The sequence below is a fragment of the Sturnus vulgaris genome, chromosome 4 (genome assembly GCF_052056855.1).
Source record: "Sturnus vulgaris isolate bStuVul1 chromosome 4, bStuVul1.hap1, whole genome shotgun sequence".
Classification (NCBI taxonomy): Eukaryota; Metazoa; Chordata; class Aves; order Passeriformes; family Sturnidae; genus Sturnus; species Sturnus vulgaris.
The window spans coordinates 8,273,490-8,297,703 of record NC_142246.1 but is presented as its reverse complement, the minus strand read 5'-3'; the positions used below and the strand labels follow the sequence as shown (position 1 = coordinate 8,297,703).

General features: G+C 39.6%; 2 protein-coding genes and 1 long non-coding RNA gene across 6 annotated transcripts in view; 2 read left to right on the top strand and 1 right to left on the bottom strand.

Annotated features, from left to right (window-relative positions):
• The window catches only part of MXD4 (MAX dimerization protein 4), a 38,168-nt gene extending 31,396 nt beyond the window's left edge, over positions 1–6,772 (top strand). For all 3 annotated transcript variants that reach the window (XM_014895240.2, XM_014895239.2, XM_014895241.2), the window contains exons 5-6: positions 2,865–3,024; positions 3,970–6,772. In XM_014895240.2, the coding sequence (XP_014750726.1) occupies positions 2,865–3,024; positions 3,970–4,118 (309 nt within the window). In that variant the 3' untranslated portion in view covers positions 4,119–6,772. The remainder of the gene's footprint in view (positions 1–2,864; positions 3,025–3,969) is intronic.
• A 2,421-nt stretch (positions 6,773–9,193) lies between these two features.
• Positions 9,194–14,341, bottom strand: LOC148223863 (uncharacterized). The gene is made up of 2 exons (XR_015803004.1): positions 14,079–14,341; positions 9,194–11,408 (listed from the first exon to the last, which is right to left on the bottom strand). It is a non-coding gene; the product is annotated as an uncharacterized LOC148223863 (long non-coding RNA).
• Positions 14,342–14,502: 161 nt separating this feature from the next.
• On the top strand, positions 14,503–23,360 carry HAUS3 (HAUS augmin like complex subunit 3). Of its 2 annotated transcripts, XM_088163031.1 has the most exons (6): positions 14,503–14,745; positions 15,641–15,700; positions 15,832–17,376; positions 18,413–18,849; positions 20,446–20,671; positions 22,006–23,360. In XM_088163031.1, exons 3-6 carry the CDS (start codon positions 16,456–16,458, stop codon positions 22,270–22,272), a joined length of 1,851 nt encoding a protein of 616 aa, XP_088019157.1. In that variant the 5' UTR covers positions 14,503–14,745; positions 15,641–15,700; positions 15,832–16,455; the 3' UTR covers positions 22,273–23,360. The 2 variants fall into 2 exon arrangements, with proteins under 2 accessions (XP_088019157.1, XP_014750724.2); XM_014895238.2 differs by lacking the exon at positions 15,641–15,700.
• The last annotated feature ends 854 nt before the right edge of the window (positions 23,361–24,214 follow it).

The window sequence follows — 24,214 nt, the reverse complement described above, 5'->3', positions numbered from 1 at the left end:
GTAATTTAGCATCTCAAATATATAAAACAGTGATTTTGTGATTTCTGCTTAGTTACTAGCTAGTGTATTTAATGATTTACACCATAATTTAAAAAAAATCTGTAAAAGCTGTTCTTTGATTAGTATATTTACTTTTAAAGAACTGAGCAAAGTAGCATTGTACTGCATTGTTTTAAATGTAAAAAGCCAGATCCATTCATGATGAAAAAGGTAATTGAATCCAAAAGATCATATCTATTAGTAAGCCTTATCTCCATCAACATTTTGTTGACCAGATTCTCTTTAAATGAAACAAAAATTAAATGCGATCTCCTATTAGTTGCTGCTCCCCTTGTTACAAGTTTAAAACAAAAAACAGCCTCAAATCTCACGTATGATCCAGCAGCAGTACAGGTTCTACATTTGCACAGGTAATTCAGAGGAGATTATTCCTCAGGCCTCCTCTCTCTAAAGACACTTTCACTCCCATTTTCACTGTCATTGTTTTCAGGGAACAGGGTTATATGCAGAAATAAGACAAAGAGGTATTCAAATGTACAAGTTAAAGAACAGGTTTCTGCTTCTGTGTCCAGGACTATAATTACTCATCTGGCAGATGAAACAGGTCAAGAGAAAAAGGTTACAGAGAAACAGGTCAAGAAAAGTATCAGGCAAAATTGAACACTGCCAGTAATCTTGGAATATTTTGGAGAACAGCCTGCTGATGCACAGCTTTAAGATGCACTGCAGTTACAGAAACGAGTGTGATTCATAGAAAGAAATAAAGATTAATTTAAGCAAAACTATTCTTGTGAACAAGTTTACAGAGCTACTTCTTCGGCACTTCTAAGCACATTTACTCCAGCTGGGCAACCCCTGTTTTTACCATTTGAGATTTTGGCCTCTTGTTTATAATTCAGGCTAACATGCATGAAAGGCACTGCATGTGGTTTTTGTCTTGGGCTGCCCCCCTATCATGGGCTTATGCATACAAATTGAAAAACTGTTTTTACAAGTGGCGAGTGTGCGAGATTAGCCCTGTAGTTACCATTTCAGCTGCTGATAAAAAAAGCTGGGAACAGATTCTTTCCAGATCCGTCCTGCACAGCACCAAGTACTTGTTTTCTGAAAACTGAGACTGAAGTTTAACTTCCTTTTTAAGATTTTAACTGAACCTGCCCTAACTGGGTTGGCATTTAATTGCTCCCCCTTGTCAGGCCAGCTCCCTCCCCTGCTCTGCCAGAGCTTGCCCGTGCCCGGCTGGCATTTGAACACAGTTCTGAACTTCTCACACATGCACGCCCTCCTATATATTGAAATTACTCTGAAAGACTGGACGATTTTGAGTCTCCTGGATATGAATCACTGAGTTCTTTCCTAAAATAGTTGTTAGAATTCGGGATTGCAGCCAGGAAAATACAGGAAAAGGAAGCCTGATCAATTAGGCACATTTGGTTTGTTCTGTACATGGATGCACCAATCCCTCTTCCTATTATAACATTGTGTATCCACCTATGATGATTATCTACAGAGTATATTGCCTGGGAAGGGGCTGAAAATGTGGCAGAAGAAGGTAGATTTCATTGAGCCAGGAAACTGGCTCATTCTACAGTGTCAATTATTTTTTCAAACACTTTTTATTTCAGGCTTGCATGGGAACAGTAGAATCTCTGAAAGTGTTTTGCTTGTGTTTTGCTGTGCACTGTCCCAGCCTGCTCTCCTCAGAAAACCAAGCCTAGGTTCATTCAGAGGCAGGGAGGAATCTTCAGCTGTAGGAGCAGCTGTATTCACTCCCTGCACATCTCCTAAATCTCAGTGATCATGTAAACACAGCTAACAGAGAAATCTGCTCACTCTTACAAGTGCTTTTTCTGCTACAACCTGTAATTTACTGCATCAGATAGATAATTTTTTAATAATAAAAGGTGTTTTGATTTGTGTATCCTTCATGCTTTTAATCTCATCATCCTATTAAAAAAATTTCCCTAATTATATAGTCAATTTTTTAAAATGGCCACCCGTGATTTGGAAGAGGGCTCACTTCAAATACTAAATGATACTTTATTCCTGTTACTGCATTTGGACCAACAGTGCAGCACATTTTCCTGTGTGTGAAGTATGCTTTTTATTTGCAAAATTAATACTTTTATTCTGTCAGAGGGGAGATTTTAGGTAGCTATGTGGAAGGCTCCTTTTACAGGCTGTTTGCTGAGAAATTCTGGATTAATACCACTGACTTTGTAGGTGATATCAGAGAATTATCATACTTGCTCTGCAGAAGTTCAAGGGAAAAAAATGCAAGAATAGAAAGATTTGTTAGTAAATTCCTCCTTCTATATGTAATTAATGCTGCTTATTCTTAATGAACTTTTTTAATGCTAAAATTTTGGCCTGTGTTAGGAGGGAGAACATTCAGAAGCTCACGATGGTTCCTTTATGGTGATCAGTGAAATAAGAGACTCATCTAAAGAGGTGTTATGTTCTTACTGAAACTTGAGCTGTGCTTGAGTTATCAAAGATGATGCTGGTTTTGCCTGATAAAATGATTTAAATATTCCCCACAACCAAGGCAATAATAATTCTGTCTCCTCCAAGGAATGTCTGCTAGTGGCAAGAGTCTCTGAGGGATTTATTTTTTTATTATTGTTAATTTTTCCCCCGTAACCATATATTCTACTGTGAAATAAATCCAGCCTGCTAAAATTGTACTGACCTCTCCAGAATGCTAACTAAAAACCTGCACTTTTAAATTTAATTTTATCTTTATATTAATTAATTAAAATATTTAAATTACTTTCAAATTACTGTTTACGAGAAGACCTTAAGTTCCTTATGCTTTGACACGGGTAGAAACTGTCAGCTTACTGTGTTTCTCTCCCTTTAAGAAATTGGAAGAACAGGACCGAAAAGCTCTAAATATTAAAGAACAATTGCAGCGGGAGCACCGCTACCTCAAGCGCAGGTTGGAGCAGCTTTCCGTGCAGGGCATGGAGCGAATCCGCACTGACAGCATGGGATCAACAATATCCACTGACTCTGAACAAGGTAACTGAGCGAGGCCTTCCCAAAGGGGGATAGGGAAACGAGGAAATGGCATTTAGAACCAAAATCAAGCTTTCAGCAAAACCCAGACAAAATCATTCCATAATGCGATTTGAAGAGTAAAAGATGAACGCATTTTTTTCATATTCTTTGCAAAATGGTCTTTTTCCTAATCAGTTTTGAAGCTGTTAATATTGTGTGTATTTTTAAAGCTATTTATCCTGCATGTGTTTTTTTGCCAGTTTTTTTGACAATTACCATTTCATGTTTTGAATTTTTAGTGTAATTATTGGTAAGGCTGGCATAATATTTTCTCGTGGAAAAAAAATCTTATTTGGCTTAATTAATTTGTGTGAATAAATGATTTCCACATCATTTATTGTGAAATATTAAAACATTTTCTGTGCTATGATCACCAAGGGTGCTCTGCATTTGGTTCTCATTTAAGACAGCTCGTCAAGCTGGCTGTTGCCATTTCTTATTTTCCCATTTGGAAGTTTTTCTGTGTGGAACTGTCACCCAGGCTGGTTGTTTCAGGGCCCAGGGGGGCTGAGTGGTCGATCTGGGGGCAGTTACCTGGGGACAGGTAGTGACACCACAGCCAGCCAACACCTGCATGGTTGGAATTACCATTGGGCAGTGCTGCAGTATAACAGCCTCTGAGGGCCAGCTTTTTTCTAAATCAGTGTCTATGTGCAGGTTGGAACAGTTCTGTGAAAGCATTTGGTATTGATGCAGTATATTTTTATGGCTGAGGACAGAAGGGACTTTAATTCTCAGGTGGATAAGATGATCCTTTCCTCAGGAATTACTGTGCCAGTTCTTTTTTTTTTTTTTTACTTATCAAAACTGAAGTGTGGTTCAGGTTTCAACTGGATGTTGATTGACACTGGCCCATGACTAGTTGCTACAACTTTCTGAAAATGTGCCTTCTTATGTTTTCTTTAGAAGTAGACATTGAAGGAATGGAGTTTACTCCAGGTGAAATGGACAGTATTGGAAGTGCCAGTGATGCTGAAGACCACTACAGTTTGCAGAGCGGTTCGAGTGACGGAGGTTACACACATTCCCGCAGACTGAATGCCAGGCTCTCATAGTGCCTGAGTTACCCGCCCAACTCAGGACCATCTGACTGAAGCACTTATATATGAATATTCCAGAGGTGTCAACTGCCACTCTTCCGGGAAACCCCAACCACAATACTCTGACATGGAGGTTTCTTACCCCACGGTTCCCTGCACTGTAACCACAATATTAGATATTGTAAATCATGGGTTTGCTGCAGAGAACTGTGGTTAGGTACAGTTGTGACTTAAAGCTAGCTTGATGTAGCCATCCTGCAAATTAAAGGAAATAAATTATGTCGTTCCATTCAAGAAGTATTAAATTCAAACTGTTGGAAGCATGGCGTAAGGGAGTTTGACAGTTTATTTTGATTTTGCAGAAACCATTTTCAAACATGGAAGAATAAATGAAATCTACAATGTGGTAGTGATTCAGAGATACAAAAACCTAAAACAAATTTTTGTGGTATTTTTTCATGAAAAAAAACCCCCAAATCCAAAACATTTTGAATGCTGTATAGTGGGTTCCACAGAGTAAATTCTTTCAGCAGTTGTTGTTTGGGTGAAGCAGGCAGATAAATCTTCAAATCTCAGATGATCTTTAGAAAAGGTCGTATTTACAAGTCACTACTGTACTTCAAAACGGGGGAAAAGCCAGCTCTAATAATGACTTCATGTGGGATGATCTCAACTTTCTTTTGCTTTTTGTATTCAATATCCAACCAGCAGCAAATCATTCTATCCATGTTAACGGGAGCAGTAGAAAGCAACATGGCAGTTTTAACCTGTTACCGTGGAATGGATGACATTTGAAGCATTTCAGTGGTTTTTATGGGTTGTTGTTTTCATTTCTTTCTCTGAAGAATACAGAACTCAAGTTTGTGATAGTTAATCTTTCCTTGCAAGGAAATGAAATCTCTGCTTGTATTTTTTTTCTTTTCTTCTATTTACACATGTCAATACATTTTTATGGAAGGCATGGCTTAAAATTACAGTATTCAGCTAGAAGATAATTAATTTTTTTCTTTTGCACACTATAATTGCATTTTCTATTCTTAAAAAAGTGCAAAAAAATTAAAATGTATGCTGTAAAACAGCAAAGTTTATTTAGTACTCATCAAGCTGTTCAGAACATATTTACCCAAATTGTAGCAATACTATGAAGATGTATTTTAATACAACTTCTGCTTAGTGAAGTCATTAGAGCTTGGCTTGCCGGGTAAGAAAAAAATGGACCAGTCTTTGCATTATCTGTTTAAAGAAGGTCTTTTAAAAAAAGAAAAAAAAAAGAAGAAAAAAAAAGAAAAAAATTGAAAAAAAAAAAAAGAAAAAAGCTATAAACACTTTTAGGGAAGTGATTTTAGCAAGTGTAGTCTATATTTCCTGTAAGAGATTTTGTATTATATTTTCCTAAATGTTCTCATTTACTTGTATAAGGAGGGGAATGGTACAGACCCAGACCAGAGTCTCAGGGACTCTTCACCTTTGTCATATTGTGCCTTGGTGACCATTTATGTATGCCTCTCCTTTTCATTGTTTAAAGGACAACTAAGCTTTGTTTCAAGACCCTCTGTTCAAATGGTCAGTTGTCCACCTTCTTATGGATGAAGCAGAGAGGTGTATTTATATCTTCACCCTCTCACAACTGATTCAGTGTGGCTTTAAGTAAAATCATGAAATTAGGTTTTGGTGCGAGGGTCAATTGTCTTTGTATGAGCCCTCCCTTGGATTCTTCAGCACCCAAATCTATTTTTTGTTAGCTTATAAAGTCAGGGTCTCTGTGAGACCAGTGCTCAGTGGCTTGGGAAACACAAACGTACTGTGTAAGGCTATGGGATGTCCAAGTGTGGTGCCATTTTTAGCATTCAGATACAAGACCTCATGACAGACTGACCATAATGATCAAAAGCAAAGGTTCAGTTGTTCTTTCAACATCTGACATACGTGTCCTCCCTTTGGCTCTTACAACACGGAGTAGAAATACGAATACATTTTGTGGCAGCTTACAGATCCTTGTTTGCACTCTCGCTTACTGCTTGGAACTTGCCAACAAGGAAACGTATACATTTAATTTACATAACCTAATGGATGGCCACCCCTACTTTGGCTCTGGGGAGGGGCCTAAGGTTATCAACTCTGGCAGCTGAATAAGAAAACAATTAACCTTTTCTGTGATGCAGGTTTTGGTATTACATTCTATACACCTTGCATATTACTAAAATCCTCATTGTTGGGGAAAGCACACAGCAATATACTCATTGTGTGTAGCTGACAAGCAGCAGAAATTACTAGCTCCTTTGGTGCATATGTAACTAATTTCCAAATCATGGAAAAAAAAATAAGAGTTTACTTTAACACACGACTGTTAACAGGAAAAAAAAAAAAGAGGCTAGTATATTGTTGCTGTTCATTTATTATATAATGAACACATTCATGGATTGTAAAGTGTTTCCTTTCATGACAAGCAGCTCTTGCACAGAACCTCCTAATGAAAAGAGATTTGAAACTTACAGAAGGAAAAACAAGACTTTAAATTGAACATTATTGTACCTTAGGTCAACCTGAAATTTTCCTTTTAAAGATGAATGTGCTAACTTAATGAGTTCTTCCACGCTGGGTATCCATGGCTTTGTAGATCTTATATTTTCAATAAAAATTACTCGAATAATCTTGAGTGGAAATAAAAAGGGCTTATTTGTTTTTACTTTTTCAGTTATTACAGCTGGGAGCTATTAACGCTGGTAAAGAAAAATGACACCATACTGCCTGTGTCATTCTCCCTGAAGCACAGCCCAATTTAAGGTGGAATTTTCAGGCACAGCCCCCGGACAGCAGCAGCCCCGTTAGAGGCAATGGCCCAGCAGTTCCTAGGGTCAGGTTTGGGGGCTGGGCTGTCCCCAGCAGCAGAGCTGCAGTCCCGTGGGGACGGTCGGGGCTCTGACATTCCTTCAGATCCTGCTTCTGAGCAGCCAGGGCAGCACTGCCTGTGGCCACAGCACCTTGGGATGCAAACAGTGTTATTTGTATTATTTTTTCTCAGCTGGGCACTTGTGTGTTTGCCCCGTGCGTGTGCACAAGTGTACCTGTGCCCACAGTGGCACTGCAGAAAGCAAACTGTTCTCTGCAGGATTAAATCCTGTCACCTCCTTGGCAGCTCTGCTGTGTTGTCATGACCGCACTTTTAGCAGGCGAGGAGGTGCTGCTGCTCTGCGCATCCATTTCCTCTGCAGTTACCACATCGGAAAAGGAGTAGGGACAAGATTACAGGGCTGCTAGGTCTTTTTCCCTGTGGAAGGGGCTCTGGAGAGATGAAGTCATTGTGAAGTTCTCTTTATGGAGATGTGGAGGTTTGGCCTGTTTTCTGGGGGAGAAGAAAGGAAGGGCTTTCCCTTGCAGCACGCAGGTGTTGGAGGATGCACGCCTCTGCATTGCTCCTGGATTAGTTCTTCCTCCAGCTCCGTGCCTGCACTCTGGCATCACCAGAGGGAGGCACAAAAAAAAAAAAAAAACCAACAGCCTAAAATTGTTAGTTCTTTCTGCATATTCTCTGCTGCAATTCAGAGGATGAATCCTCCTTCACATCCATTCTCTCTCTGCCCAGCTTGTACCCTGCCAGACCCATTGCAACTGATTTATTTATCTTCTGAAAAGAGCAGGTTTGGCAGTAGAAGCTCTGCAACACGTTATTAACCAGGCACTGGATCCTGTATTGTCTTCTGCAAAGAACAAACTTGGTTCAGAGTGAGTTTTAGCAGGTTAAAACAGAATAAAAAAACCTCCCAAAAATCCATGAGAAGGGCAGTTTTCCATATGGTATTTATAGATGAGTTTCAATCCTAATTTATTAGTTTAAGATTTGGAGTAGAAAAAAAAGACTTAAAATCTAACACATCGAACTTGATTTAACTTACAGAGTAAGACTCTGACTTCAATGGTGTTGTATTTTTGATGTGGATGAGTATGGGTTCAACTATACCACATGCATATAATAATAGAAGTAGAAAAAAAGTTACTCCTTGATCTACAAATAAATTACAGTGATAAATACCAGTATTCTGAGCATCTGACTGTACACTTTGCAAAACCCATTTCAGTGGATGAACTTAAAATGCCAAAAGAAGGCAACAGAAAGAGGTGAAGTTATGAGTGTGGGCTCTGCCTGCAGACCTGCTCTGGGCAGGTACTTCTGCTTTTCCTGGAGGCACTTAGAGCAGTCTCTGCTCTGCTCTACCAACTTCTTGACAGACTGGTAATTAGTGGTGAAATTTTTCATCCTTGCAGATCAGCCATGTGGAAACACATTTTTGAAAAGAACCACATCATCACAGTTTTTAATTAATATTAATTTTATACATTTCATTTTATAATGCTGCTGATAAAAGAATGTCTTCAAAACAAATTACTCCTTCATAAATCTGTTAAATTTGTTTTTAAATGGTAGAGGCCATTGGTTATGCGTGGTATGAGCCAGTAACAATGCTGATATTTAATCCATTAACTTACACTTTCCAAAATTGATAGAAGAATAATTGAAACCCTTTAGGACCCCTTTAAGGAAAAGCTGTACTCCCTACAAATACTAATGGGGCAAACACATCAGAAATTAATTTCGCCAGCAATGAAATGAGCCAATTTGCTTAAGCGAATGTCTAAATGCACTGTTGTTAATTGGTAGCTGTAAAGAAAACATCCAAGTGTGTTCTGTAGCTACCCAGAATTAAAATGCAGGGGATATATGAAACAGAAAAAAACATTTGGTCACCCTGGCTGTTCTCTCCATCTGAAGTACTGTAAATAATTCCAGGAAAGGATTCCTGGGGAGGCATGGCCAGCCAGAGACTTGCCTGTTGGCAAAGCAGAGTGAAGGTGTCCCAAGTTCAGAATTCCTTTCTTTCATTTTGCATGAGAGGCATAAACTGTGGTTACACAGGATTTATGGCATTGGAAGGGTCTGTGCAGTATGGATGTTTAAGATAAAATTTTGGTGCAGGTGAAGCACTGACTGAGAGCCTTCTGCTGCTTACTGGTAAAATTGTTACCTAAAGGTGTTAGCAAGTGGGTTCTGTGCCAGAGCCTCTGGGTCCCAGAGCCAAAGGAATGGTTCATAGTCTGTGAGATGCATTTTACTGTATTATACAGATTCATTTGTACACACGTACATGGCGCTTGCTACATTCCGTAGCACACAGAGTATTGTGTTGTATCATCTCGTCATAATATAAATACAAATTTTTATACCTTTTCGTTGTGTTACTCAGGTTTCTTTTAAACTTTCATCACTTGTTTTTGTGTATAGTGTTTCTTCTCTTCGCAGTTCTTTACATATTGCAAATCTACATGTCAGCTTTTTTCATGTCAGCTATTTCATAAGGACCTCACAGAGTTTTAGCAATTCAAATTAATAGCATGGTATGAAGACTGGGGTGCTACTTAGAGTTCTTTTACACACACTGGCCCATTGAAACCTCAACAGGCATTAATCTTACTTGTGTCTAACCATGTGTGCTGTATAAATTTCCACTATTACATTTCTGAAGACAAACTAACCTGTTTGCAAAGTGCAAATTGAAATGCATTAGTGTCTGTTCTAAGTAATTATACTTGAAATCATTTCAGCTCCGTACAAGACAGGGAAAAAAGCATTAAAAGGCAGCCTACAAGTTCTGCATGTTTATTTTGTCAAATATGAAAGTCACATCACGAGTGATGTGCAGCCAGACAAAAACGAGCATTTTAGCTGATGAGAGATGAGAGGAGGGATGGAGCTGAAATCCTTCTGTGAATTACACGGTTTACTCTCAGCTGCAGTGTGTGACCTCCCCTGGTTTGTGCTTCAGTTTGCAATACATGTTGGTCCTAAATACAGTGATATCTTAAAAATACAGAAATAGTAGTTTTATGTTGAAATCATGGCCAGTAGCTAGTTGATATGTTTATATTTGATTTGAATATGCTGAGCTGCTGAATCAGTAAAATACTCATGTGCAAAGCAAAGTGAACTAATTTTTCTATCACAGTTTTCTTTGAAATTAACATTACAACAAAATAAACATAAAATACAATCTAGCACTTGATAACTTATTATAAATTAATCTCCAACAGAAAAAAAAAAAAAGCTATAATAAAATTCTGGCAGTGCTGTACTTTGTAACAGCACCAGTTTTCTCAGCACAGGAATTGCATTGAGTAAAAAAAAAAATTACTATAAATGCGGTGGCACTATTTTTGTAAATCCTGTACAGTTTATGATCTGTACAGCTTTGTTTATGACATTTGCCATATTATACCATTTATTTATAAGAAAAATAAGTTCCCTCATTTCACAAATGCTGGATGTTTCAAATTTAATACTAAACATCCAGAAGCTTACCTTACCTGTCAGGATGAAAACTGGGGTTTTCATTCAAAACAAGGTCAGGAGAGTAGACAAACAATTTTCTAGGAAAAGTTGTGCATTTTAAGTTTAAATATATTAGGAGTGGTAGCCCAAACGTGTAGGAGCTTCTTGTATATTTATGGTACTGAATCCAACAAAGCTGAAGGAAACTAATCACTCTGACCTGCTTTTCTGGGAATACAAGGTCTCAGAATGAAATCCACCATTCCTCTGGAGAGAAGATACATGCACTTGGCAAAGAAAGCAAGCTGGTGCCAAATTCCTGCCTTCTGACTTTGTTATAATAAAAGTTCACATGGCACTTCAAAAGTCGTGCTTAATCCAGAATACAAATTTGCTTCAAGCAATGAATTACATTTTAGGACAGGGTGTTTCCAAAGAGTGATTGTTGCTCCAACAATCTGCAGCAGCGACCTTTGCAATCCTGCTGCTGTGAGCAGATGTGCAGTATGATGCAAAATCAAAAAGCTTCTGTACAGTTACAGTTCACCAGCTAAAAGCCTACTTCCTTGTCTCCTCTGTGTTTTTTTTTCCCAAAACCAAACCATAACCAAAACAAAACCCTAAAGCAGTAACAAGCAAACGACTTTGAGTTTTTCATGTGACAGATGTATCCCAGTGGGAGGGTTCAGGCTGGGCAGCTGCAGTGCTGTGTGGTGGCACTGCACTCCTTGGCTGTTTGTTAGAGCCTCGAGGACGATGGGTAACCGAGAGCTCCTCTCTGAGGTGTCAGGCACAATGATGTCATATTTTGCAGTGGAACAAACACAACATGGTATGGATGGAATACTGCAGAGCTTGCAGACATCCTTCCAGAAATGTTTATGCCTTGATCTGCTGGAATTCACCATAAAATAGCTTGTAAAGGCAATATGCTATCTAAGCAGCCTCTCCAGTTCTAGGAAACAGATGCAAAACAACTGCTCCTAGAATGGAAAAAAAGAGTAAGGTAAGCCTTAATTATGTTTTGACTGAACACAACCAAAAAACAAAATGAATCAGAGGAAAACAATCTTGACCTAAAAGGAGCTGAAAAGCAAATACTGAAGCACATGGGTCTGAGGTTGGGTGGGGAAAAGGGCTGTCAGAAATTTTGACAGTATGTTTGTAGAAGGCTGACCTAAGAACTGATCGATGGTCTAACAAATGAAAATTTGTTTCTCTTTAGAGGCTTGTTCTTTCAAAATGAGAATTTTAAGTGCACAGTGTTCTGACCTAAAATATTTCAATTCTAGCCTGAATTCCTATGCCAGTGGGGATTATGAGATCATGCTGTCTGTCAACTCCTCTTTCATCCATCTGTTCCCCTCCTCCTTTCCTTCATAACTTCTGAACCTTCTGGCTAATTTTCACCAAATTTAACAAAGCAGAGATAGAATGGAGCCTGCAATTAATAATCCATGATGAAAACTTTCATGGAAATTCCATGTCTGGGTAGAAAGTAAAAGAAATAATTTCCTGCATTGAACATGGCCAAATTGAGCTCTTCCCTGTTTTCAAGAGGTGGCCACTGGCCAACAAGGACATAGCTCCAAACCTGCTACAGAACGAGCATGTAGTGCTGCTTTCCCAGGTAAACAGATGGGGACATAGGTTTTGGGAAAGGCCACGAAGGAGCTGGGACATCATAGCTGTGTGAGTCTGGAAAGAGAGGGAGGAACCAGTCACGCAGGGAACTGAAGGCATGAGTTGTAGCAATCCAGGCAGACAATTTGATAAACAAAAGACAGGCAAACTTTTATCAGATGTATTTGTGGACTTCATTGGCACAACTGCCTTTGGACAGCAGAATTTTAGGAATTTTTCTAGGTGCTTAAAATTTGGTTTTATGCACGCATTTTTTACATGTGGTTTTATGCACGCATTTTTTACATGAGTAACACTGATATTAGTAAAAAAAAACCCCAAAACCACAACACTGTGAAGCACAAGTCTGCAAAATACCACTGTAGGAGAAGTTGACTTTGGTGCAAGTAACTGACTGAACTGAAACAGCATGAGCATTATGAAATAAGCTGGTGAATGCTTTTGTTCCTTCCCTGTTGGACAGACACAATGCACTCCATCTGCAAGATGATTTGAAAACTTCAGCCAGCCTAAACTGCAGCTGCAGATCAGGCTGTAATCTGATGGGGAGGACTTCAACACTACAGCTCTTTTTGCCCCTGAGAACTCACTGCCAGGCCAGGGTTTAGTCTAAAAATGTCTTGCATAGACCACATTATACCAGAAATCAATATTCTGCACTTTGCAAGTGATACAGGTGCTGATTTTGATCAAGAAAACCTAATGTGAGATTGCCTTAGCTGTGCTAAGCTTCAAGGTTGCTCATTTCCCTGTGTTGGTTCATTTCAACAATTGCATTAAGTGAGATTAGAGAAGCTGCACATTTAGGACAAGTAGTGGGAGGGCTCAACCACCCACATACGGACTGGCTCAATGCTCCATCAGGGTGAAATGTAGAGATAACATTTCTGGATACAATAAATTATTTCTTTTTAGAATAACTGGCCTTATGAACCACAATAAAAAGAAATGCCATTCTGAATTTAGTCTTCAGCAGTGCAGAGGATCTAATTCAAGAGCTATTAGTGGGTGAGCTGCTCAATAGTAGCAACCACAATATAATTGAACTTAACACTAAGATGAATGCAAGACAAATAAAGCAAAGAGATACTCAATTTTAAGAAAATGACCTATGCAAACATGGGGAAAAATGCCAAAACAAACCCTAAATGAGCAGTTCCAAACCAAGAAGCCTGTAAACACCCAGAAGGCTTAAAAATACAGTTCTAGAAGCCAAGGTAAAATGTCTGACATAAATATAGAAAAACGTGGCATAGACCTCCCCCCCTTGCATGATGACTCAGTGAGAAATATAAGGAGACTATTACAAGGCACATGGGGAAGCCCAGGAAAACGTGGCATGCCAAATGTAAAGAGGAAGTGAAGATGGCTAAACTTGAGGAGTGGCTGATAAAGGATGCTCAGAGTGTTAGTGACAAGTTTACACAACGCTCATCTGAGAACCAGCCTTTGCAATGCAGAGGTCCCGCAACCTATGTCGAGAGCTTTCTTTGTAACTTCACAGGCAGCAGTAGCCAAAAAGCCAAGAAAACAGGGAGCATTGTAAGGGAGGCACTGGAAATAAGGATTCCGTAGAAAACCTTGGTACACCCATGCCCTGAGGACTCTGTGCAGTCTCGTCTCTGCACCCCGAGCGAGGCACAGCGATGCTGTTAAAGGTTCACAGCAAGATGTTGGGAACAATGTGGGGAATGGAGCGCTGGCTCTACAGGGGCCAAATTTTGGGACTCTCCAAACTGGAGAGGACAAAGCTGAAGCAAAATGCCCTGGTGGTTGGTAAATTGCCATGAATACCAGGAGTAAGGTACATGCAGAGGTGGCAATGACCAAATCCTGAAGTGCTACTGCCAGGAATCATTTGATGAGTTTTAGAAAGCTACAAAACAATTAGGAAAGAGCCTTTTCAAGCAACACTCAATGACGTTCTAGGATGTGGCATTGTGAAGTTATGTCTCAGCATGTTCAAAAAAGCAGCAGGCAAGTCCAGGGACATAAAGCCCATGAATTACCGAAAGGACTAAGCAGGGGTGAAAGCCAGCAACACAACAGCATTGGCACGGATAGCGAAGTGCTCGCCGCCAGCCATGTCTGGGCATGCGGTCAAAGTCGGCCGACATCAACTGCGCGCAGATCTGCCCCATCGTCCCCCGCCGTGTGCTGGGCAGGGGAAACGGGGAGCAAAGGCCGCGGAGAGCTGAAGGGACGGGCCTGCGGGTGCTGAGGGAACCGGACAAACCAACCGGGTCCCGCCGACCGCCCTGACGGGAAACGCGGCCCGGCCGTTCCGGCCCCGCCCACGTGACGTCACAAGCGAGAGGAACGCTACGCGCATGCGCGGGGGCCCCCGTGGGTGGGGCGGGCGCGTGCGCAGCGCGGTGGGCGGGGCTGGGCGGGGACACCGCGCGCGCGGCGGGCGGTTCGAGCTGTGGGCGCTTCCCGAGCCTCTCCTGAACCTCCCCTCAGCCTTTCCTGAGTCTTCTTTCACCCCTCCCCCGGCCTTCCTGCCGCCGCCGCCCCTTACCCTCCCTAAGCCTCCTCTCAGCCCTCCCTTAGCCTGCTCTCCGCCTTCCCGCGCCTTTCCCTCAGCCCTCCCTGAGGCTCCCTTCAGCTTTCCCGCCATTTCTCGCCTCGCTCCCCTCACTTGGAGCCGCCGCTGCGGCAGAGCAGAGCGCTGGGGTGAGTATGGAGCTGTGCTGCGGGCTCGGGACTCGCTCCGGCGGCACGGGATCAGCCGCCGCCACCGCGTCCCTGCTCCCCTCCGACCTCTCGTCCCGGCCGGGTCCCAGCGTGGCTGGAGGCAGCGGCCGCCCCGGGGCCGGGACGTGGCCCTTGAGGGCCCCGCTCGTGCGGCCCGCGCGGGTTCGGGCATGGCGGGTGCTCTGTCAGGGCTCCGGAGTTGTTGTTTGTGCTGTTTGGTGGCAGTGACAGTGTCGTGGTGGCCCGGAGTGCCCGCGCACAGGGCTGTGTGGGGGCCATTATTTCACAGAATCAGTAAGGTTGGAAGGGACCTTTGGAGACCATCCAGTCCAACCCCCTGCAGGGTCACCTGGAGCAGATTACCCAGGAACGCGTCCGCGTTGTTTTGAAATGTCTCCAGAGAGGGAGATTTCACCTCTCCGGGCAGCCTGTTCCAGTGCCCTGCCACCCTCAACGTGAAGTTCTTCCTCATGTTAAAGTCAAACTTCTTGTGTTTTAGTTTATGGCACCACGTAAAAGAGTTTGGCAGCATCCTCTTGGCACCCATATTTTTGTATTTTTAGGACATTAAAATGTCCCTCTCTTTTAAGCACGGAATGCAGAGGACACGAAACTCGAGCAACATTCTGTGTCATCTGCAGTCTCTGAGCTAAGTCAGACACATGGGGAACTTTGGAGGAATAGCATTACTTGTTCAGCCCTCCAGGCTCGCTGGCAGAGTGGGGTTCTCGGGTGAAATGTATGTTTTAGAAACAAAGTATTAAGTAATATAAACCTAAAAAACGTCCCTTAGTATTACCCGTATTGCAGACGAGGCCTGCTGACTGTTGGTAACTTATCCCATATCATTTGCTGTCTGTTACACGTGCTTTAGGATCTCAAGGCTGATTATTTGTCTGCTGGGAAACAGAAAAGCAGCAAACTCCCTTTTCTTGTAAGTTGTGACCGTTTTCACAAGAGCATTTTTACACTGATCTTAACATTAATTTTTTGTCATTGATCAAAAAACTCGCAGTTTTATGTTGAGGTATTTATATGTTAAAGTATTTCTTGTTCCATTTTCAGAGGAAACTTTAAAACAAAGGTTTAGAAGACAAGATTCTGCTTGCTGTTGAGGTAAAAAAACCCTTAGAGCCAAGATCTTGAAGTGCAGTGTAACGTCACTGTAGTTTTGTTTTTAGAAGAAACTGAAAACCCTGGTCATTTTGGAAGATTTAAAATAATCATGGGTGGTTTTTAAAATGAATATGCTGAAAACTGTGTAAGTAAAATCACTTTTGCAGGCCAATGAACTGCTCAATATTAACAACTGTTGCTTTTAAATTAATGATATTATACTGTTTTCATAATAAGTTTATGTGGATTGAGGAAAAATGTAATGCTTGCAATGATCTGGGTTGTAATTGATACAAAAATATGTCCCGATTTGATCAACAAAATATATTAAGATATCTGAAATTAAAATTGGTTTCTAGTCTTTGAATGGCCACTTTAATCCAAAACAGCATTCAGGGTTTTGGTTTTTTTGTTGTTTTTTTTTTGTGATCTGACAGTTCCTTTTTCCTGTACAGACTCTTTTTATTAAAATACTGAATATTCATTTTAAATGGCAAAAAAATTAAAGCTGGAATAATACCCCAGATTTTTTCATGTATTTGGATCTTTTCTGATTACAAAAATATTTTCATCATGAGCTGTGGAAAGGATTTTGTGGAAACTCTTAAAAAAATTGGATATCCAAAGGCTGATGAGCTTAATGGAGAAGATTTTGACTGGATGTTTGAGTCTTCAGAAGAGAAATCATTTTTGGAGTGGTTTTGTGGAAACTTAAATGAGAAGCATGTGGTATCTGAAGAAGAACTGCAGGATTTTGATAATCTCCAGTGTGGTAAGCCTGTTCTGGAAGGAAATGCACTGGATGAAGTCCTTAAAACCTTGGACCCCACAGATTCAACAGCTAGGAGTCAAGAGGAGGACAGGGAAGAAGAGGAAGAAGTGAAGAAATTAGAGGATGAGCTTCAAACTCTTCAGAAGTTAAAAAACCTTCAAATCCATCGGTATAATAAGCTTCAACTGATGGTAACTACAAACAGCCACGTGTTACAAACGTTCCAAAGCAGAGAGGAAGAAGCACGTAAGAATTGGAAAGAAGGACTGGAAATGTTTACTGCAGCAAATGAGAAGCTTGACAATGAGCTGCAGTCTCTTATAGCTGCAGTGAAGAAATTTGCCTCTTTCTTCACTGCTTCAGATTCAGAACAAGGCTCGGACACACATCCAGTGTTTTTTTCCAGGCTTTCTTTGGACAAATATTTGTCTGTGGAAGAACAAAGCACTGCAGCACTTGCATCACACATAAAAAAGTATTTTCATAAAGGTACGTCTGAATGTGCTGAAAATTCACATGAAGACAGCTTTCAACTCGAAGATTTTATCAGGCAAGTCCCTTTTGATGAGGCTAATGAAGTTTGTGAAGAGAGGCAAGAGATAGCCAGGCTCCAGGCAGCGTATATTTGTGGTCAGAACCAGAGAATTCAGCTGCAAGCTGAAGAGGAGGGCATGAATTCAGTTCTCAAGTTTGCAGAGAGCCTGCTGCAGTCCTCGGACAAGGTAAGGCACGAAAGGTGATAGAAGGTACTGAAGTTTTAAACAGGCAAGTTCCACTGGATCTAGTGAAAGGAATTGCTGAGTTACTGTTATTTCAGTTATTTTTATGTAGTGAAATTGGACTTTTATGAAGTTTTAGTCTAGCTCACAAAACTGCTTTTGTGAAATATCTTCAGTTTTCATGGTTAGAAATTCTTCAATGTGGTACAGTACCTTTAATTCTACTTTCCAGCATTACTACCTTTAAAATCCTAGAATGTGTAGTACTTTTCTAGTTTAGTTTAACTTAGAATTTTCAAATTAGAACTGGCTCTTTTTATGGTAGATAGAATCTTAGCTTTGATTGCAATTTTGTGGTATTGCGGAGCCAATATGATATATTCCTATTTCTATTGTGCAGCATAAGCTTAAAATGTTTTAGTTCACTGACTCTGGAAACTCAAATATTTGTACCAAATAAATGAATCTGGTAGTTGAAGCCCTAGAAGTCTCTCAACAAGTGAGTGACAGGCAGATGTGGCTAGTGGAATTTGTGAAGTAATCATAATGAAAGGAAAGGTATTTGCTTACACCAGTCGTGGAATAACTTGAGGCATCATGTCAGTTTGTGTATTTTCATTTATGGATGACTAGTATATAGGACTTGATTGATTAGGGTAATTTGAAAAAGATTGATACTGCCAGCAGTGTTGATCATCCAACTGAATATAAAAAATTATGTTTGCTTGTGAGATTTCAGCTAGACATGCTTGAAATAGGTGCTGGTAAAATGCAGCTCTTATATGTAACAAAATAAACTGTTTCCTGACCCTGTGATAGAATGAAATTACTTTTTACTGAAATGTATTTATTATCTACTTTGTTCATCTGTATTTGCAATGTTTTGTAAAATTCTGTAAAACTAGTTGAGGAGTTTTCATTTAATTTTATATATAAATGTAACATAAATACATGAATTATATATATAAACTTAAGGAATATTTGGGAGGTGGCTTGGTGGGAACCATGAAGAAATTCACAAATATTTTGTTTTATGCAGGATATTGGACAACAGGAAAGCATTGATGCTAAAATATCTAGTTTAAGTGCTGAAATTGCAGCAATTAAACAAGATATAGCTCGGGTAAATAATGAAAAGCTCCTTCCCCTTCTTAAGAAGAATGCACAACTTTTGACTGCACCAGTGGTGAAAGAATACTTAGATCACCAAATTGCTCGGCAGGACAGTTACGCTGCAATTCAAGATAAAGTAGGCAGGCATTTGATAAGACAGAAAACATCATTTGAACTTATTCAGCTGGCCTGTGAAATGGAGATGAAGAAACACCGGGAGATCAGCTGCCAACTTGAGAATTTGGTAGAATCTCTGAAACAAAGCACGGATGAGTTGCAGCAGAGACTCCAGGCGATAGCTGAACGAACTGAACAGGCAAAGCCGAGGAGCACTATTAGTTCAGAGGATGGTGTATCCTGCAGGTAAGTATTATAGTCACTGTTGAACTTCTTTGAAGTAATATTGGGGAGATGAAGGCTCAGGCAAGGGAAGCCTTGCCTGCTGCTGAGTTCTTACTTACTTGCTGTAGCTAATTAGAATTTTGAATTTTCAAGAACTGAAGCCTTCAAGATGTGAAGCTTGTTTCTTCCGTGTCCTTTGAAATTATTTCAGGTTTCCCTGAGGAAAAACTATTCAATTATCAGTCTTTTTAATATTGCTGAAACATTCCTAATTAATAACTGTAACACGAAGCACGTTTAAACCCAAGCCTGTCTTATCTAGCACCTCCTGATACTCTAGAGGTGTCGATGTTAACAGCAGTGATTTCCCAGGTTGTGTGCACGGCCTCATCGACTGAGGTGGCTAAAGCCCCATGTGGTAGGAGAGAGGAACGACTCCTTCAGACTATGAAATGCGTTTAGCTTATTTTTACTTCTTGATTTGCCATCTGGTTTGAGTGTCCTGGCACCTATGTAGGAGTCTGATTTTTCACCATCTAAATAATTAAGTCTCCTTAAAGTTCAGGTGATACAGTTAAGGATGTGTGTTGTGCTGCTCTTCCATCAAGACTAAACCTTTTGATGACATATATTGTGTAATTATAAGTGTGTTACTGTCAGATTTTTCCTCCTTCTTCAGAATGGTGCTTTAAATTTTTGTTTTTTAAAATAATTGATAAGTGATAACTGAGTATGGTTTGGCACAGTGAATAACTGGAAGAATTAGTCGGCCTTAATTTTACTCCTGTTGTGTCGTTGTATCAGCTTGTTACATTTTTGTTCAGTTTTGTTATAAAGTCTCCAAGTCACTGAATGTTTCTGGCTACATTTTTTTTTAAAGTGAAGGGAGGTTGAAAGAATTAAAAACCTTACAGGGTTTGTAAACAAAAGACGCTTGAAAGACATTCAGTTACTTCTGAAATATAGCTCCTACTCTTAATAAAGCCAGTCTGATTTTATATTAGGGATCAGCTCCTGAAGATTTTGTTATGCAGAGGTGGCAGTAACATTTGGACTGTGTAATGTCTGAAATCGTATTAGGCCCTTTCCTGATGCAGTGTAAGGTAGAGTTTGCTATAGTGTGTAATGCTGTCTTTTGTATGACTTGTAACTAATTTCTTAGCAGTCTCTTCATAGATAGAAAACAGGAAATACTTCAATAAGCTTGAAAATGTTACAAAGATTGTTCTTATTTCTCATTGGCTGTTGAAGTCTGCTTTCATTCAGCACTTTTAACAAGTCGATCTTATTTTGCAGCCCTTGAAGTGTTAGGAAATAGTTGGCAAAACCACACTGTCAACTTCTATTTGCATTCATGATGTACTTACTAACTGTTCCTTTAGTATTTCATTGCTGCTAATTTGTTACTGAAATTATTTGGATTCCTATTAATCACTCTATATACAGATGGAATCCTGTAATCAGTGGGAGATATAGCAGTGTTGTAAAAATGCCCTCAGCAGTACTTACCTTACTCATCCTCTGACTTCTCAACACAGACATGTTCTCTTAACTAATGATGATATAGAGTGCTTAGGAAAGTGAAAATACTTGTGTGTTTAACTTTACTTGTTACAGGCTGTATCAGCTCCTGGAAGGAGGAAGTAAAAAACAATTGTTTAAAACATACAAAGGCCTGGAGCAGATGGCTCAGAAGTTAAAGCAGGACTGTGCTGCAGTACAAGATCAGCTGGCAGCATCTGCTCAAGAGCAATCTCTCCTTTTGTCCAACCTAGAAAGGGATGTGGATGCTCTTCATGAGGCTTTCTATTGTGGAACAAATCAGATACAGCTCCGGAGTCCGGTGAGCCCTTAATGATTTTTTCCAAATTATTACATTGTGTGTCATATTCTTTTACTGATAAAAGTATTGTGTGAATGCTCTAGACATACAAGCTGACCCCACTTAACAGCATCAAATTTATTAACATGATGCTGCTGGATGCTGAATATTTGCATTGTTCTTGGCAAATGCTGGATTTCTGTAAATGCTGGCAGGTAATATTTTTTTTGTTTCTGAGCAAACTGTTGCACCTAACTGAATTTCTTTCAAAGGCATATGCAGTCCTGTATTCCTGTAAGCTTGTGGTGTGGGAGATCCTTTGTCTGGATAGGGTGTCACTGGAAAACTTTATGTTGCTCTTCTTTTCATATGGGCTTTCTCCCCTGTTAACTCCAAGACCACAGTAGTACAGTTTGGCCCCTTAAAAGCCTGGCCATGGGTGGGTCATTTGCACAAAATAAAAATACCAGAATTTTGAAGGACAGTTGTAGTAGGACAGTCCTGCTACACAGCCCTCAGGTGTTATGTATAGAACATGTTTTAAATGGGAACAGGGTTTGTTAAATGCACCTTATGGTTTTAAAATCATTGTAGATACCTCAAAAAATGCATCAAGGGAAATCTTATGTTATATAATACTTTCCTGGTTAATTGCATAAAAATATATTTAACATTCATCTGTCAAATGAATTTGCAACATATAGAACAGTTTTTATTTAAAAATGAGACTGTAATTGGAACAGTATGTATTTAGGGATTGTACATTTTTAAATCAAATACCTTCCTATTGATTGAAGTTACTTCTTAAAATACGACATCTCGTTCTACTGCTACTGTTTCTCAAGAAAAGTGATTCCTTTAATATGGGAATAATGTGCAAGTAAATTATTAGTCTGCTTATATTGAACTATCATAAGAATGCCACTTGGGAAAGCTGTAGCTGGTATTTAATGATTTGATTGTAAAATTTATTTGGCTTTTTTGTTCGTTTTTTTGTTTGTTTCCTTTTAAGATTTGACTAGTAATGAAGACGTGTAATTGATAGAAAATATAATTCACTCATCCCTCTAGGTCAGGTTCAGATTCTTATGGTCTTACTCATCTGGTCAACAAGTAAATGAAATTACACTTGCATAATACAATATGAGTTCTGTTACATGGAGCTCAAAAATTACATAAATGGAATGGAATCCCATATTATCTTTGTTTCTGTTTTTTTGTGATTACTTTTTGATTACAAACAAGTGTCTTCTCAAAGCAAAAAGCTTATTTCTAGTTCAGCTAGTGTATTAGCAATAGAGAAGTAATAAAATAATAGAAAAGTAATATTTTGTTTGTCTTTTCTTTTTTGTTAGGAACTTACTGAGCAGTTTCACCAACTGGAAGTGGATTTAGATGAACTAAATCATCTCCTTAAGGATCTGGTTGCAGATCTGAAGTCGAAGAGAAGCCTTTTAGAGTCCAATAGGCTGCATCGGATGGAAAGAGACTTGTATGTGTATTTTTTCAAAGATGAAGAGCACTTGAAAGAGATGGTGGAGAAGCTTGAGCAGCAGTCTCAGGCTAAAGCCAGTGGTCTGGAAGACAAGAATTTCTCAACCAGTGGAGTTCTTAATGTCTAAACAGCAATGTACTCTTAAGAAAGGAAAATGTTAATGTAAAATGTCTGAGTTTATGGGACAATAAGCATTAGTGTCTAGGCTGACACTTACCTGTCACTACAGTGAATCTTAACTGCCACTGTTACTAGATGAGATTGTGCTGCTTTATGTCTTCTGCCCACTGAATTCAATCTCAGTTTTGTCAGAACTCTTGGATATGAAGTAATTGTTGGTTATTTGAAAGAAGTAAATTCAGGCAGCTTTTCTGCTGGCCTGTATGTTCATTTCTGCTGCACACAGCATAGCATCAATAGGAACATGCCATACCCTTGAGTTAAGTCTTTTTGCACGCTAAGAACTTTTGATTGAACTGCAAAATAAATGTGGAGAAGACATTCCAGATTTTGGAACAAGAATGTAATGTGTTCATAGTAAAGAGGAGAGTTCTCAAAGGCAGCAGATACTCCATGATTGTTTCCCTTACAGTTCTTCTAAGAAGACTTGGTTTTGTTAGAAATGTGTTGGAGTATGTGCCAGAATCTGTTTTAACTACCAAGACCATCTGTTTTAAGACCATTCCAGTATCTTAGTTTAACTTCTGGCCTATCTTCTCCATTGAAACCAGTCCATACTTATACTGGACTTGTCAATGAACAAGAATTTTAAATTTATCTTTTGTACTTCTGAGTTTGCCTTATAATTTATAATGATAGGCATTTCAATTCAGAGGGCTGATGTTTTCATACTTGTACTTTCATGTGCATTGTTAGCCTGTTTATCAAAATTTTATATAGCTTGCTAATATAGCAATGGAACTAAATAGGCTTTTATAGTATAACTTCCACTCTTATATTTTGGTGGGATCAGCTGTGCTTGCTTTCAAGCACTATGCATATTGATGAAGGTTAGTATATTAGTTTAAATTCAGTCACAGTAGTCTTAAAACTATTTTGATGACAGATTTTTAACTTCTATATGATTATAACTTATTTTGAAATGTGCAATTTTTTTTTAGCTTACTGGTTGGGTGTCTTTATGTCTGAATTTCAAGCTTTTTTCGTGTTTAACTCTATACATTGTGTTTATTATTAAATGCCAAACTCCATCAATTCAGTTCGGTGTGGTTAATATTAAGGTGAATCTATGTGGGTTTTTTTAACAGGCCTGTTCTCAGGCACGGTGTCTTGTTTGTATTTAGTCTGATGGGTTCTCATTTTGGTCTTCCCCTGGGGCTGTGACTGCTGCTTCCCAGCCTGAGAAGTCAAGAAGCACTTTAACTCTGTGTAGGAAATAAGTGTTGCTCTTAGTCATGGAAGTTAGGAGGAGTTGAGTGTGGGGAAGGAATTATACTTCTGACTCCTGGGATGTCAGGGAAAAGAACCCGTTCCACCTCTCACACTTTCCTTCACATGGCTACTAATTAGAGCTAGGTAGATACAGGCAGTGCTAATGCAGCATGATGGATGTTCCTCTTTGAATTAGATGAAAAAATTCGCCCTTGTGAGTATTGAAAGTTGCAGTGTACCTGGAGCCAAGAAAAGTATTTCTGTGTAGGCAGAGGAGCTGTTGTTTGCTGATGGTTAAGTTTGACTGGATCTAGTGGGAGAAGACCAGAGCAACAGGACTCCAGTTACCCACTTGTATAGGAATAATTGAGTCAAAAGCAGGTTTTGGTTAGGGTGATTGATTTGTGCAGCTTGGATCCTTTAAATATTTTTTAAAGTGTTGGATATTTCTCTGTGTTTGTGTCAAGTTTTAAATGGGAACGTTCTTCTGGTCTAACTGTAAAACAACAAGAATTAATCAGTGTGGACGCAGTTTCTTGTGATTCTCCAGTGTGTATTGTAACTAGGGATTCTCTAAGTATTTTTTAGGTACTACAGAATATAGACAGGTCAGCTGGAAAACCAGCTCCTTTTCAGAAAAGGATAACATTTACAACAACAGTAGCTGGGGTCAAAGC